Source organism: Lissotriton vulgaris, chromosome 6 (assembly GCF_964263255.1).
Source record: "Lissotriton vulgaris chromosome 6, aLisVul1.2, whole genome shotgun sequence".
Taxonomy (NCBI): domain Eukaryota; kingdom Metazoa; phylum Chordata; class Amphibia; order Caudata; family Salamandridae; genus Lissotriton; species Lissotriton vulgaris.
The window spans coordinates 651667879-651680609 of record NC_141694.1 but is presented as its reverse complement, the minus strand read 5'-3'; the positions used below and the strand labels follow the sequence as shown (position 1 = coordinate 651680609).

General features: G+C 53.7%; 1 protein-coding gene across 2 annotated transcripts in view; it reads right to left on the bottom strand.

Moving 5' to 3' along the window:
• Positions 1–12731, bottom strand: part of RRAGD (Ras related GTP binding D) — a 279849-nt gene that overhangs the window by 218645 nt on the left and 48473 nt on the right. Inside the window, exon 1 of one of the 2 annotated variants that reach the window (XM_086926658.1) lies at positions 985–1363. The exons of the other annotated variant lie outside the window; for it this stretch is intronic. Within the exon in view, the coding sequence (XP_086782784.1) occupies positions 985–1123 (139 nt within the window). The 5' untranslated portion in view covers positions 1124–1363. Of the gene's footprint in view, positions 1–984; positions 1364–12731 lie in introns of those variants that run through there. 2 annotated transcript variants of the gene reach the window in all.

Genomic DNA, 12731 nt, shown 5'->3' with positions numbered 1-12731 from the left:
GTTTCATGCAACATCCATAAAAGGTTTCTTTAAGTTCAAAACAGGACTCACATACGAGCTAGATGAAATTGGCGGGTGTCACATTATTTGGAGTAATATGTGTGAGCTGCTACTGTGATACAATATTGAAAACGCACTTCAGTATCCCGAATTATTAGATGTAATAACTTTAGACCAGTTGCCTGTGCTCTGTCGGTGACCTGACCACGGCATGCAAGAGCTGAAATCGGATCATAAATTCAAAGCTGTTCCGAACAGGGGACCCAAAATACGCTCGGCCACGGGCCCCCAAAATCCTTAAACTGTCCCTGTTCTCCTGGTCACTTTACGAATCTGCTTTGGCTTTGTAACATATTTCCACAAACTCCAGTAGGTGTGCAGTGTGCTGCGCGTCCATGTACAATCACCTGAGGGCTTGCCGGAGTGTCTGCCACTTCCCTCTTGCTACTCTTCCCCCACCCGCCACCTGTCCGATAATCCCCCACTGTGTCTAGAAAAGTAGGTCGCCTGTGAGCAGGAGAGGCAGACTCATTCTCTCTTAGTGACAGGGCGCTGTGCACGTGTTGCACCAACTTAACAATAACCACTTTGTGAACGTTTGGACAAGTGCCGTAAATCACCAGGCGGCCCAAACGAGATGGTAATATGAAACACCTACAAACTCCTGTAATAAAGCAGGGGCCCAACAGCAAAACATGGCCAATGAATACACAAAGTTAGTAGGGCGGCGATGTTAGCCCCCGCTAGCGTCCACACTAAGGTAGCGCTGTAAAAATCGAGTCGCATCGATGAGCTATAAACGGCACTGGGGCCAGGCATGAGTTGAGACTATTCAGTGTGCGTGACCCTCTCCTTCATGGAGCGGCAGGTGTAAAGGGGGAGAGAGATGGACGTCTAATTCCACGGTAATATTTTAAGTAAGTCCCTCTCCGCTGCAATGAAGCGGTGCTGGGGATGCTGCCCGCGGCATGGTGGGCGCCTTACCTCCCTCCTCAGGGCCGCTCTCGGGGTCTCCGTCGGTGAGGGAGTCCCCGTCTCCGTAGCCCGCCAATCCGACCAGGTCATCGTCCTCCTCGTCCTCGCCGTCCTCCTCCTGCTGCAGCAGCTTGGGCGCCTGGCTCATCGTGCCCGCCGGCGGTGCCTGCGTGCGCCCGGGCCGGGCTCTCCCGTCGCCTCCCCGCTCCTCCGGCCAGCAGCTTCCCCCGAGGAGCCGCTCCTCGGCTCGCACTTGGCAGCGACAGCACAGGAGGCGGAGCGGCTGCGTGACCCTGGTCAGCTGATAGCAAGGGCCCAGCTTACTGCACGGAGTGACAGCAGCGGCAGGGGGACTGGCACACGCTGCATACACTCCCACTGGCAGAGCGCCCGGGCTCCCCCGCAGCGACTGCACGAGCAAACTGATGCGATTCACTGCCCCCAGCAGAGCAGCCGGGCACTCACACAGTCTGCAGTGCACTGCAAGAGCAACCTGACGCGATTCACTGCCCCCAGCACAGCACCCGGGCTCCCCCGCAGCGTCTACACGAGCAACCTGCCGCGATTCACTGCCCCCAGCAAAGCACCTGGGCTCCCCTGCAGTGCACTGCACGAGCGGCCTGACGCGATTCACTGCCCTCAGCAGAGCACCCGGGCTCCCCCGCAGCGACAGCACGAGCAACCTGACGCGATGCACTGCCCCCAGCAGAGCACCCGAGCTCCCCCGCAGCCTGCAGTGCACTGCGCGAGCAACCTGACGCGATTCACTGCCCCCAGCAGAGCACCCGAGCTCCCCCGCAGTGCACTGCACGAGCAACCTGACGCTATTCACTGCCCCCAGCAGAGCACCCGGGCTCTCCCGCAGCCTGCAGTGCACTGCACGAGCAACCTGACACGATTCACTTCCCCCAGCAGAGCAGCACCCCCCCCCCCCCCCCCGCAGCCTGCAGTGCACTGCACGAGCAACATGACGCTATTAACAGCCCCCAGGAGAGCGCCTGGGCTCTCCCACAGCCTGCAGTCACTGCACGAGCTAACTGACGCGATTCACTGCCCCCGCAGAGCAGCCAGGCTCCCCCGCAGCTCCAGCACGAGCAACCTGACGCGATTCCCTGCACCCAGCAGAGCACACAAGCTCTCCCGCAGCTTGCAGTGCACTGCACGAGCAACCAGACGCGATTCATTGCCCCCAGCAGAGCACCCGGGCTCCCGCGCAGCCTGCAGTGCACTGCACTAGCAACCCGACGCTATTAACAGCCCCCAGCAGAGCACCCGGGCTCCCCTGCAGCCTGCAGTGCACTGCACGAGCAACCTGACGCTATTAACAGCCCCCCAGAAGAGCACCTGGGCTCTCCCACAACCTGCAGTGCACTGCACGAGCAACCTGACGCGATTCACTGCCCCCAGCAGAGCACCTGGGCTCTCACACAGCCTGCACTGCACTGCACGACCAACCCAACGCGATTTACTGCCCCCAGCACAGCACCCGGCTCTCCCACAGCCTGCAATGCACTGCCCGAGCAACCTGACACGATTCACTGCCCCTAGCAGAGCAGCCGAGCTCCCCCGCAGCCTGCAGTGCACTGCACGAACCACCTGACACGATTCACTGCCCCCAGCAGAGCACCCGGGCTCCCCCGCAGCTACTGCACAAGCAACATGACGCAATTCACTGCCCCCAGCATAGCGCCCGGGCTCCCCCGCAGCTCCTGCACGAGCAACCTGATGTGATTCACTGCCCCTGGCAGAGGAGCCGGGCTCCTCTGCAGCCTGCAGTGCACTGCACGAGCAACCTGATGCGATTCACTGCCCCAAGCAGAGCACCTGGGCTCTCCCACAGCCTGCAGTTCACTGCACAAGCAACCTGACAGGTTTCACTGCCCCCAGGAGAGCAGCCGGGCTCTACACAGCCTGCAGTGCACGAGCAACCTGACCCTATTAACAGCCCCCAGCAGAGCACCCGGGCTCCCCCGCAACCTGCAGTGCACTGCACGAGCAACCTGACGCTATTAACAGCCTCCAGAAGAGCACCTGGGCTCTCCCACCGCCGGCAGTGCACTGCACAAGCAACCTGATGCTAACAACCCCCAGCAGAGCACCCAGGCTCTCCCACAGCCTGCAGTGCACTGCACCAGCAACCTGACATGATTCACTGCCCCCAGCAGAGCACACAGGCTCCCCCGCAGCTACTGTACGAGCAACCTGACACGATTCACTGCGCCTGCCCGAGGCCACGCAGTGGCCATCAGGAGGGCGGGCTCCTAGTCACGGAGGGCTGTCCCGCCCCCGCATGACGCAGTAGTTCCTCTCCTGAGGCAGTCTCCCCTGGTTGGTGGAGACTGGTAGTGATGCACGTCCGGGGCGGTGGGGAGGAGCCGTCTGGAGTACATCAGACCTCTGCCCTGCTGGGGAGGCCTCTTTGCCGCCCCGGACGTCGCAGTTCCATGTTGGGACACTCTTTTGTCACGTCGGGACACTCCTTCCTAGGGTCACCGTCTTGAGGTCCGGTGTTTCGTCGCTGTGATAGCTCCGACGTGCCGCTTTGCGTTGCATCCGGTGAGTGGGGATATGAGACGGCGGCTGGTTTCTTTGTCCCTCGGTGTCTGTGGGTTGCATCCCTCTACGGTCATGTCGCCTGCCCCCTGCGCCTCATGTCATGCGTACATGCGAGGCGCCTGTGGCGGGGGGGTTTGCGCCTGAGTTTTGGCGTGGTTGTGTATTGGCGCGTCTGGGAAGGTGAATGGAGAATTCCATATTCTTTGCCCCCTTTGGAGTTGCGGGTGTGGGGGGTTTTCCGTATGTTTCCTCGCTTCTGGCAGACTTTGTGAATCCTTTCCTAACTCTGGTCGCTGCCCAGAGGTCCGGTTTTGCGTCGCGACGTAGTGTTGTCTGATGCCCATGGTTTGCTTCTCCAGCGGTGAGTGCGGTGATGCGGGGGTCGCGTTCTTACGGAGAAGCGTTGGTGGGTTGGTTCCTCTGTTGGAGGGGGCACGTGGGGTCATTTGTGCTGGCCCGGGTGGGTGGCTCCTTCCGCTTCGTCTGTCCCCTTCCGTTGTCTCGAGGTGCTTGCGTGCTTATTCACGGACGCGCGTGCGGACTATTGGGGTAGCGCTCCTGTTGTAGGACATAGACTCGTTAAGCGTTCCCTTCCGTGGCACGAAAAGAGATGGTTAGGTTTGAGGCGCACAGAGTTAGATCCTTTTGGCGCATCCTTGCCGCTTCGAGTGCGATAGTTTGGTTTTGATTATTTGTCGCGGGGCGTGCTCTTGGTCTGGCCATGTAGCATGGCGCCTGTCCCCAGGCCTCTCAGAGCGAATAGTGGTGTAGTGTGTGAGTGTTTCTATGCGCTTATGTAAATGCGCTATCGCATCTGAGCCAAACAAAAATAGCATTGTCTTTTGGAGGCCCTGGGTGGGACAAGTTTTGTCGCAGTGAGGGGGCCGCGTGCATGTCAGCACTTACCCTCGTGAGGAGCACGGTCATATTTAGGCATGATGCGAGCCGCATGGATCCGTCGGAAAGGCGCGGGTGAGATGGGCTCCCCTCATACGGCCTGTCGGCCAACCTTCCTTGTGCGGCATTGTTTGCGTAGTGCTTGGAGCTGGGGGCTACTAATACGAAGGTCACGGGTTCGTTCCCCGCCAATGCTGCGGGTTCGATTCACGCACGGGTCACTTGTAAATTCCGGCACTTCTACTAGATGTGGTGCTGTGGCCCAGATTTGCCCGCCCTTTGCGGCTGTCGTTCTGGAGCTTGACCCTTTTGGGGGGGGGGGGTTCACCTCCCATGTGTGCAAGCAATGGTATTCCTCAGCCCAGCAGTTCATAGTCCGTCCTATCTGTCCCAGCCCAATCGGGGCCTATCGATCGGAGGCTGGGGGTGGTGCATCTAGTGAGGCTGATGCAGTAGGTTAGGAGGTCTCGTGGTGTTCCACCGTGTAGCCGCTTGGCCCGGGGCCCGGGGTGTATACGTTGCGCTGTGCCTGTATCCAAGATGTTTCCACGTGTTTCCATGCATATTTACTTATTCCCGCCTTGGACAGCACTCTGCCTACTGTTTATACAATGGGTATATTCCCGTCAATCTGTTCCTTAAGGCGTGCACGCTTCCTCTGCACCCCACAACCCCACACGAGTTCGTCGGCTCAGTCCTAATACCCAGGTTACTTCATGCTCAGGCAGTATTCGCCGGGCGCGTCAGCGAGTGGACGATGTGTACAGTTCAGCCCGTTGGTCGACAGCGAGTCATTGTGCGCCTGCGTTGTGCCTCTGAATTATACAAAAATGGTTTCTTTTGCATATAATGAGTTTTTAGTGTTCGGATGATGTGTAAATTATCGGAAGCTGGGCTATTCGGTATATCTAAATGTGAGACCTTTCCCTGCTGCATTTCATGTGTGATCTGTTAACACGTTTCATGAATACTCCTGGCATAGACTCAGCATGTTGTACTTCAATTCTGTACTAACCATGTGTTGCGGCGCTGTCGCACGGCCACAACGGTAATTTCTTGGATAGATATAATGCCCTTCTGCAGCCTGGTATCTGATTCGCCTGCTATGGCCTGGTTGGCAGCCACCCTGCGGGAGCTACAGTTTCGAACGTGCCAGTTAAATGATCTCCAACAAAAGACTGACTCTGGTACCGAACGCTATTCAGCGCCTGAAGGTAGACCCTGCTGACACACAAGCCGTGTTTGCCGGGCCCTACCGGGCCCCGGTCTCTTCGGTGACCCCGCCACCTGGGGGATACGGTGCGCCTTGCCCATATCGCGGGTTGTTTATGTGTGCATAGGCATAATGTGCATATTACGCGGGGGACAGCACTCTGTCCACGATTCTACATTGTGTACACTGCCCAGCGACTTAGCTGCTACGGCTGGCACGAGTGTAGGGGAAGCTTAGCTGCACCGCAGCAGTGTGCAAGAGTCTGCATTGCACTAGCTGAAGTCGGAAACTAAGGGTAACTTAGAATGTGGTCACCGCTAGGCTCCAGAGAAATGCAGTGCTCACTGATGAATAAAAAGGGGGCATGTTCTGTGTGCAAGGCCGGGAAAGCGCCCTCTTCTTTCTTAGGGATGATTGACCCCTAGTGCATTGTCCCTGATGCCCGAGGCCTCCTTCTAGACTGGCGGTCCTTCACGCTCAGGTACCTTTATATTTCAACTAGTGTGCGCGCGAGGCAAGTCGGGTGCTTCCGTCAAATTACACCTACCCTCTTAGGTAATAGGAACACACGGATGCCAGGTTTTGCTAGAAAAAACTGCCCAGGGAATATTCGGTGATGGGAGCGATCTGCCCACCTTGTATTCCTGCCCCCGGCATAAGTCTCCCTGGTCCCCGAGTTCGCACCACCAGTTGCGTCCTAATGATACCCTATCAGGCCACGACAAGCGCTCACAGAGGTCCAAATTAGATATAGCACACATCCCTATTAATGTGAGAAGGGAGCTATAGTGGATATGTGGCCTGTTTGTCATTAGAACTCGCTGTAGCTAAAACCTACCTGTTCAATGTTTGTATCCGTTCATTGAAGTTGCTCAAAGCTGTATTGTTTGCTTTTATTTGGTGGTGACTACAAAAAAAAAAAAAAGCATTGTATGTGTGTATGGGATCATTGTCAAAAATAGTCTCTTATTTCGCATACTACTATAACATTTCTTTTCCTTTTGTGACTAGCAAATCTGAAGCCATGTTTCCTGCAGATCATATCATGGTTGTACTTAGTTCATACATAGCAGTGGATGTTTCAGGGCTTTCCTAGGCAGCACTTGCGCCCGCTTTCTGCCCATCTTTTTTCTGTTAGTTGGATCTTGCATTTATGGGTTTTAGCATGAGTTGCCGTATAGGTCCAAGCACGACCTGCACATTGGTAAATTCTGCAAGTGGTAAGTGACACTGGTCGTAATATCGTACAGGTATCGGGTCTGTTTAGCTTGATACTATAGCTAAACTCTACTATAATGTAGCCTTGGTTCTCTCTTCCATGCTATAGACCAGCTGTTTAGGTAGTCATCTACACTGGTGGGGGTAGGATTATGTCATCAACATAGCGCCTGACAGAATTGGTCTAATATAGATGCAGAGGTATCCTTAGGTAAAAAGAGCTAGATGGTAATATTTTGCTCCTCGTGAGAAGACTGCTGCGCACCAAACGTAGAAGCTTTCGTGCACTTGCGAAGCTTAGGCGCACGTGTGAATTTGAGAGCAATACCCCACTCCTGTTCATTCTATCAAGAACCCCTGCCGATGAGTCAGGCTTATACAGGAGCGTAGCTTCCGTGGATGCAGCGAGGGCAGTGGCACCCTTGACCCGAATACCCTCATTTTCCTGTAGATTCCTGGCTATGTCTGTCCATTCTACATCATCCCGGTGCCCACTTCCTCCCTTGTAACAGTGTCTATGACACATTAACTACCTATTAGGCATGCACTACGCTCCCAAAACTTGCGATTCCTGCTCTCAGTAAACGAGGCTTTACGCGGCCTAGAGATGCCGCACCCCAGGCCAGGTTACGATAAGCAACCAGTCGTCTGTGTACGCGCGACTAGTTCGGTTTGAATAGTTCAGCCTTGCTACCGACACGCAGCTATCCACGAAGGATACTCCGGTTGTGTATTGTTATTCTCCGATTTTACGCATGTACGTTACGATTTGGTCCCAATTTTCCTCACAAGAGGCCTTCCTAGTACAAATAGGCACAACTACAGTTGCTATTCAGTCCTTGGTTTTCTAGTATGCGGCGTACTGCCACACATAAGACTTCCATATGTCACACGTTGCCGACTGGATACATGGCTATGCCACTCATACACAGTGCCAAACTTGGTTGGCTTGGGATGATCACGGAATTACCCCAGTGGGTTAAACAAGAGGCATTCTATTATTCGGAATACCAGGGATTAACTTGTTTCTCTGTTAGCATAAATATTAGTGAGGTGTGTGAATGAGGTGTGAGTTTGCAAGCCCACAAACAGGATACACCAAGGGCGCAAGTCATAATGATCAGATGATTAAGATTCCTTGCTGAGCAGCTGCTGTCTCCCTCATTTCACGAGGAAGCGTCACTGCTGGCTATTGAACTGTCAGTCATAATTTCACTCAAATCATAAAATTTTACACATAGCAACTTCTCCTTCTGGGATTGAACCTGCTACCCTGACTGTATTCAGCAAATTTTGGGTGGGTATGAATTTTCCTCCTCACACTTTTCGAATCCTCTTTAACAATCCCCAGGCTAGATACGGTGTAACACCAGAGAATCTTGAATGGATCCACATTTGGACTCCAACCCCCTATGTTATCACATTCTAATTAAACCTTTCCCTCAACAAATTCGTCCCTGTTGGGCATGTGCTCTTATACAAGAGGTTTTAGGGTGCGGCTATTGTAGGCTACCTCTGAGCAGGTCCTGTAAGCAAATTCCTGAGTGTGGAATTACTAACTAGGGTAATGAGAAATGCTTAGAACTCTGGGAGTTGATAGTTCCCCCCTAGTATTTTGGGTAGGCGAAAGGGGTGCGGCACAAGGCTTGTCCTTTGCTTGGTCGGCAAACATGCCAACCTGTGTGTGGTTCAATGGGTATTGCGCGCAATACACACCAGGCACAGAACAAACGTTAAGTAGGCTATGATTGGGGAAGGAGTGGACTCCTAGTGCAGTGATCTTGATGCCCGAGGCCTCCTCCTAGATTGGCTGGCCTTCTGGCTCTAGCTCAGGTACCATTTACACTCCATGTAGTGTGTGCGCGAGGCAAGTAGTGCGCTTCTTTTAAATTACACATACCCTTCTTGGGATAGGAACACAAGGATGCTAGGTTTTGCTAGATGAAGTTGCCCAGGGTATGCTCGGTGATGGGAGCGATCTGAACACCCGATATTCTGCTCCCGGCATAAGTCTCCCTGGTTCACGAGTTCCTATGATTGCACCGGTGCAAGTGTTAAGTTAAACACGTGAGAAATAGCAAGCGGTGCGTTAAAAGAAGTGGCGTGGTATGCATCAAAGAGTACTAACACAGGTACATAGGGAGCTCTGCAATAATGGCAACCACTTGAAACTGAGAAATTGTACCTGTGCACCCTCGATTACAGCACATGTGTTGCTCTTCCATGCATGGGAGGGTCATACGTTATAGTCACCCCCCCCCCCTCCCCTTCCTTTGGTTCTCCTGCCTTCTTTCATCCTGGCTCGGGGGCCCGCTGGCAGCTCACTCGCGGTCTGCAGCCTTCAGTGTAACACTCAATTCAGGTATACAGTGAACTGTGGCTTCCACAGCCCGTGCACGGGCTGCCAATAGTCGTTGGGGGTGGGCCTGGAAAGTCTTTTAGGAATTCATGCATTTTCCAGGGGGGGGGCAAGGGTTCTCGGCTGTCCCCGTGGTTTTCAGTTTGCCTCTTGTAAGACCACTTCTCTAGTCAGTCATTCCAATATATGCATTTGCGTACTGCAATAGACTTCTGTATCCTGTGGGGATTAGTTGCTGAAGCGTAATCTGGCAGTTGATTGGTTTTGTGACAGCGCTTGTTTATTCGGGAGAGATTCTCTGCAGGGGGGCCCTTCCCATCACCTGGTCTCTTGCCTGGGATAGTCTTCCCTATTGGGGTAGAGGGATTGTTCCCGGGTGGTTGTGCCTATTGGTGTCGGAGTGGCTGGCATTTATCCATGCATGCCCCTGCGCAGGTCAGCCGAGGGGGCTCTCTGTTGCAGGCGCTGCGGTCCCCGGGAGGTGGTCGTAGTCGGCCTTCAGTCTAGCTAACTTAACGGTACTATGTCTGAAGCCGCTTCCTGCCAAAAACATAAGAGGGCAGGGGACGCCGGCTGTTTGGCCTGTGGACCCGGATTATCGCTTAACTGGGACTCGTCCTAGTTCTATAGTATGTTCGGTGCCCTCCTATTCCCTCGTGTCAGTGAGCACTCTTACTCTCCCTGCTGGATTATGAAGACAGTGATTCAGATCTATCAGTGACTCCTTGGCGCAGTTTTCTGACGCCCAGGGGGAAGGGATATGTTGGTGCCCCAGCGGCTTGCGCTGGACAGCCTATTTCATGTTACCTAGGGCCTCTGGAGTAGGGGCCCCTTCCTATCCCTTTTGTTTCCCTGAGGGGTTGTAGGACAGGTTTATTGGTGCCCGATGGTAGCACCCCACGCCTATGGGCGTTGCCTTGTTCCTCCTCTGTCTGGAGGTAGCAATTCTAGGTGTAGGTTGCAGGTAAAGAGCAGTAATAATGGTGGGGGGGCCCGTGCGGCAGCGGGAACCACCTCACGGGCTGTGGCGGAGTTACTGGGCGATCCGGAAGAAGAGAGGTGCAAACGCTGGACGTCAGCGGGCACATAGGGGTGCCAGAGCATAACCTCAGAGCCTAACCTGTAACCTCATGGGAGGTGCAGGAATCCGTGTCGGCGCCCCAGTAGTCCTTCGGGCGGTTGTGGGCCTGCGCAACCGGGGGTTTGCCTAGTCACGCCCCGCAATGGGCGTGTCATTATAATTATGGTAATTGTACAACAGTTGGGTGGTTCGCCACTGTGTTGTTTGGCTCAACAGGCGGGCAGGTGGCGAGAATGCGGCCTGCCCTAGGATCGCCCGTAAGCTAACCCACCGTCATTACATATGTTGTATGTAATAAACCTGCAGCAATTTTTACCCAAACCTAACATTTGTGTCTTTGTGTTATTTGCGGGTTTGGGCATGTGGGGCGGGGGTTCATGTGGCCCTGATGTGACTATGCCCCCAGCAGAGTGCCCAGGCTCCCCCGCAGCTCCTGCACGAGCAACCTGACGCGATTCACTACCCCCAGCAGAGCGCCCGGGCTCCCCAGCAGCTCCTGCATGAACAACCTGACGTGATTCACTGCCTCCAGCAGAGCAGCCGGGCTCCCCCGCAGCCGCAGTGCACTGTACAACCAAACTGATGCGATTCACTGCCCCCAGCAGAGCAGCCGGGCTCTACACAGCCTGCAGTGCACTGCACGAGCAACCTGACGCAATTCACTGCCCCCAGCAGAGCACCCGGGCTCCCCTCAGTGCACTGCACGAGCCACCTGACCCGATTCACTGCCCCCAGCAGAGCAACCGGGCTCTCCCACAGCCTGCAGTGGGCTGCACGAGCAACCTACGCGATTCTCTGCCCCCAGCAGAGCAGTCGAGCTCTCCCACAGCCTGCAGTGCACTGCACGAGCAACCTGGCGGGATTCACTGCCCCCAGGAGAGCACCCGGGCTCTCCCACAGCCTGCAGTGCACTGCACGAGCAACCTGACACGATTAACTGCCCCCAGCAGAGCACCCTGGCTCTCCCACAGCCTACACACTGCATCACCGGCTCCCCCACAGTCACAGCCAGTAGTTCACTGCACGACTCCTGATGAGACTGACCCCCCCCCCCCCAGATCATTCTGTCTCCTCCATAGACTGCAAAGAAGCCATGATGCCAAAGCAAGCGTAGGAAATGGGTAAAGTAAACTACTATATTTAATGTGCAGTCGACCCTCGCCCCCATTGCCCTTATAAGGGTGCCACATTTCTCAAAGAAAAATGCTGGCATCTTCTGTGTGTGTGTTTTGGAATTCTAGAAGGTGCTTGGGCCAGGGTCGAATAGGCATAGAAATTAGGCCTTGGCAGAAGGATCTACCTCCAACAGTACCCCGACGGTGCATCGCTGACCGGCTGTAACACCGGCGCGCCTCCTCCCCAGCATACAGTACATTGACTATTCCGTGTCAGGAACGACGATGGGAAAAAGTGCCCCCATTAGCGAATCAGATGGCTAAAAAAGTGGCCCATATTTGCAGATCAGGACAGTTTTAAACTTGTAAACTCAATGTAGTATGCAAAGTGCAATGTGTTTCACTCACTTTTTTAAATTTATTTGTGTATTGATATAACCCATGTACTTACCTGTGCTTATGGTACTGTTACCTGTTTTTCCATCTGTTATGATAACAGCAGTTGCCTAAGGATTGCGAGCCTGCCAGATGCATTCAAGGTTGTGTGTCTGTTGTGGTAATAAACTTCAGCCTTACTTCAAAATAGGACTCTTCGTGTTTGATCTGGATCATGGTGTCGTAATTTGACAATGATTGGGTTAGCGTTTAGCTCTGCTACACAAATTTCTCCTTATCTTGACTTTGTTTTTAGAGGCCATTTTGTATTTGATGGCTTCCATTCAATGAACATGCTGCCTCGTGGTCAGTATGCCCTTTTGTCCTTTCTCTGTACCAATGCTCATCCAAACTTACCCAGCAACAGGCTATTTTTAGTACTGGTCAAGCTTGCACATGCGTAGTCAAACCCTTTGTATTAATGGATGGTCATCGCTTTGGAATGTGCCCCAAACTGACCAGTAGTACTAAAACTCCTCCCATGAGTTGGCTGTGTTCCAGAAATGCCCTTATATGTACCTAAACAGAGCAAATGTATCCCGCCTACTATTTTATTACTGTAAAACTGTATAAAAGAGGTCACGCACCGATGTACGGTGTGATACTTCTTGCATTGCCGAAGGGTGCTGTAGAACTGTATCACCACCCCATGGGGTCCTAATAAACTTGTCTTTTGCATTTCCAGTTTCCGTGCCAACCTCTATTTTAGGTGTTATGGAGTTTTTGCAGAGTATGTAGGTCTGGAGAAACCCAATACCACAACGGAGCCACCCCATACTTTAGTCCAGCTTTAGGAGTGTTGTGCAAGATATGAGAGACTGCATGCATTTTTACTTGCTGCAGACAATTTTTGTGGTAATATCAAATAAATCAACAGTAAAA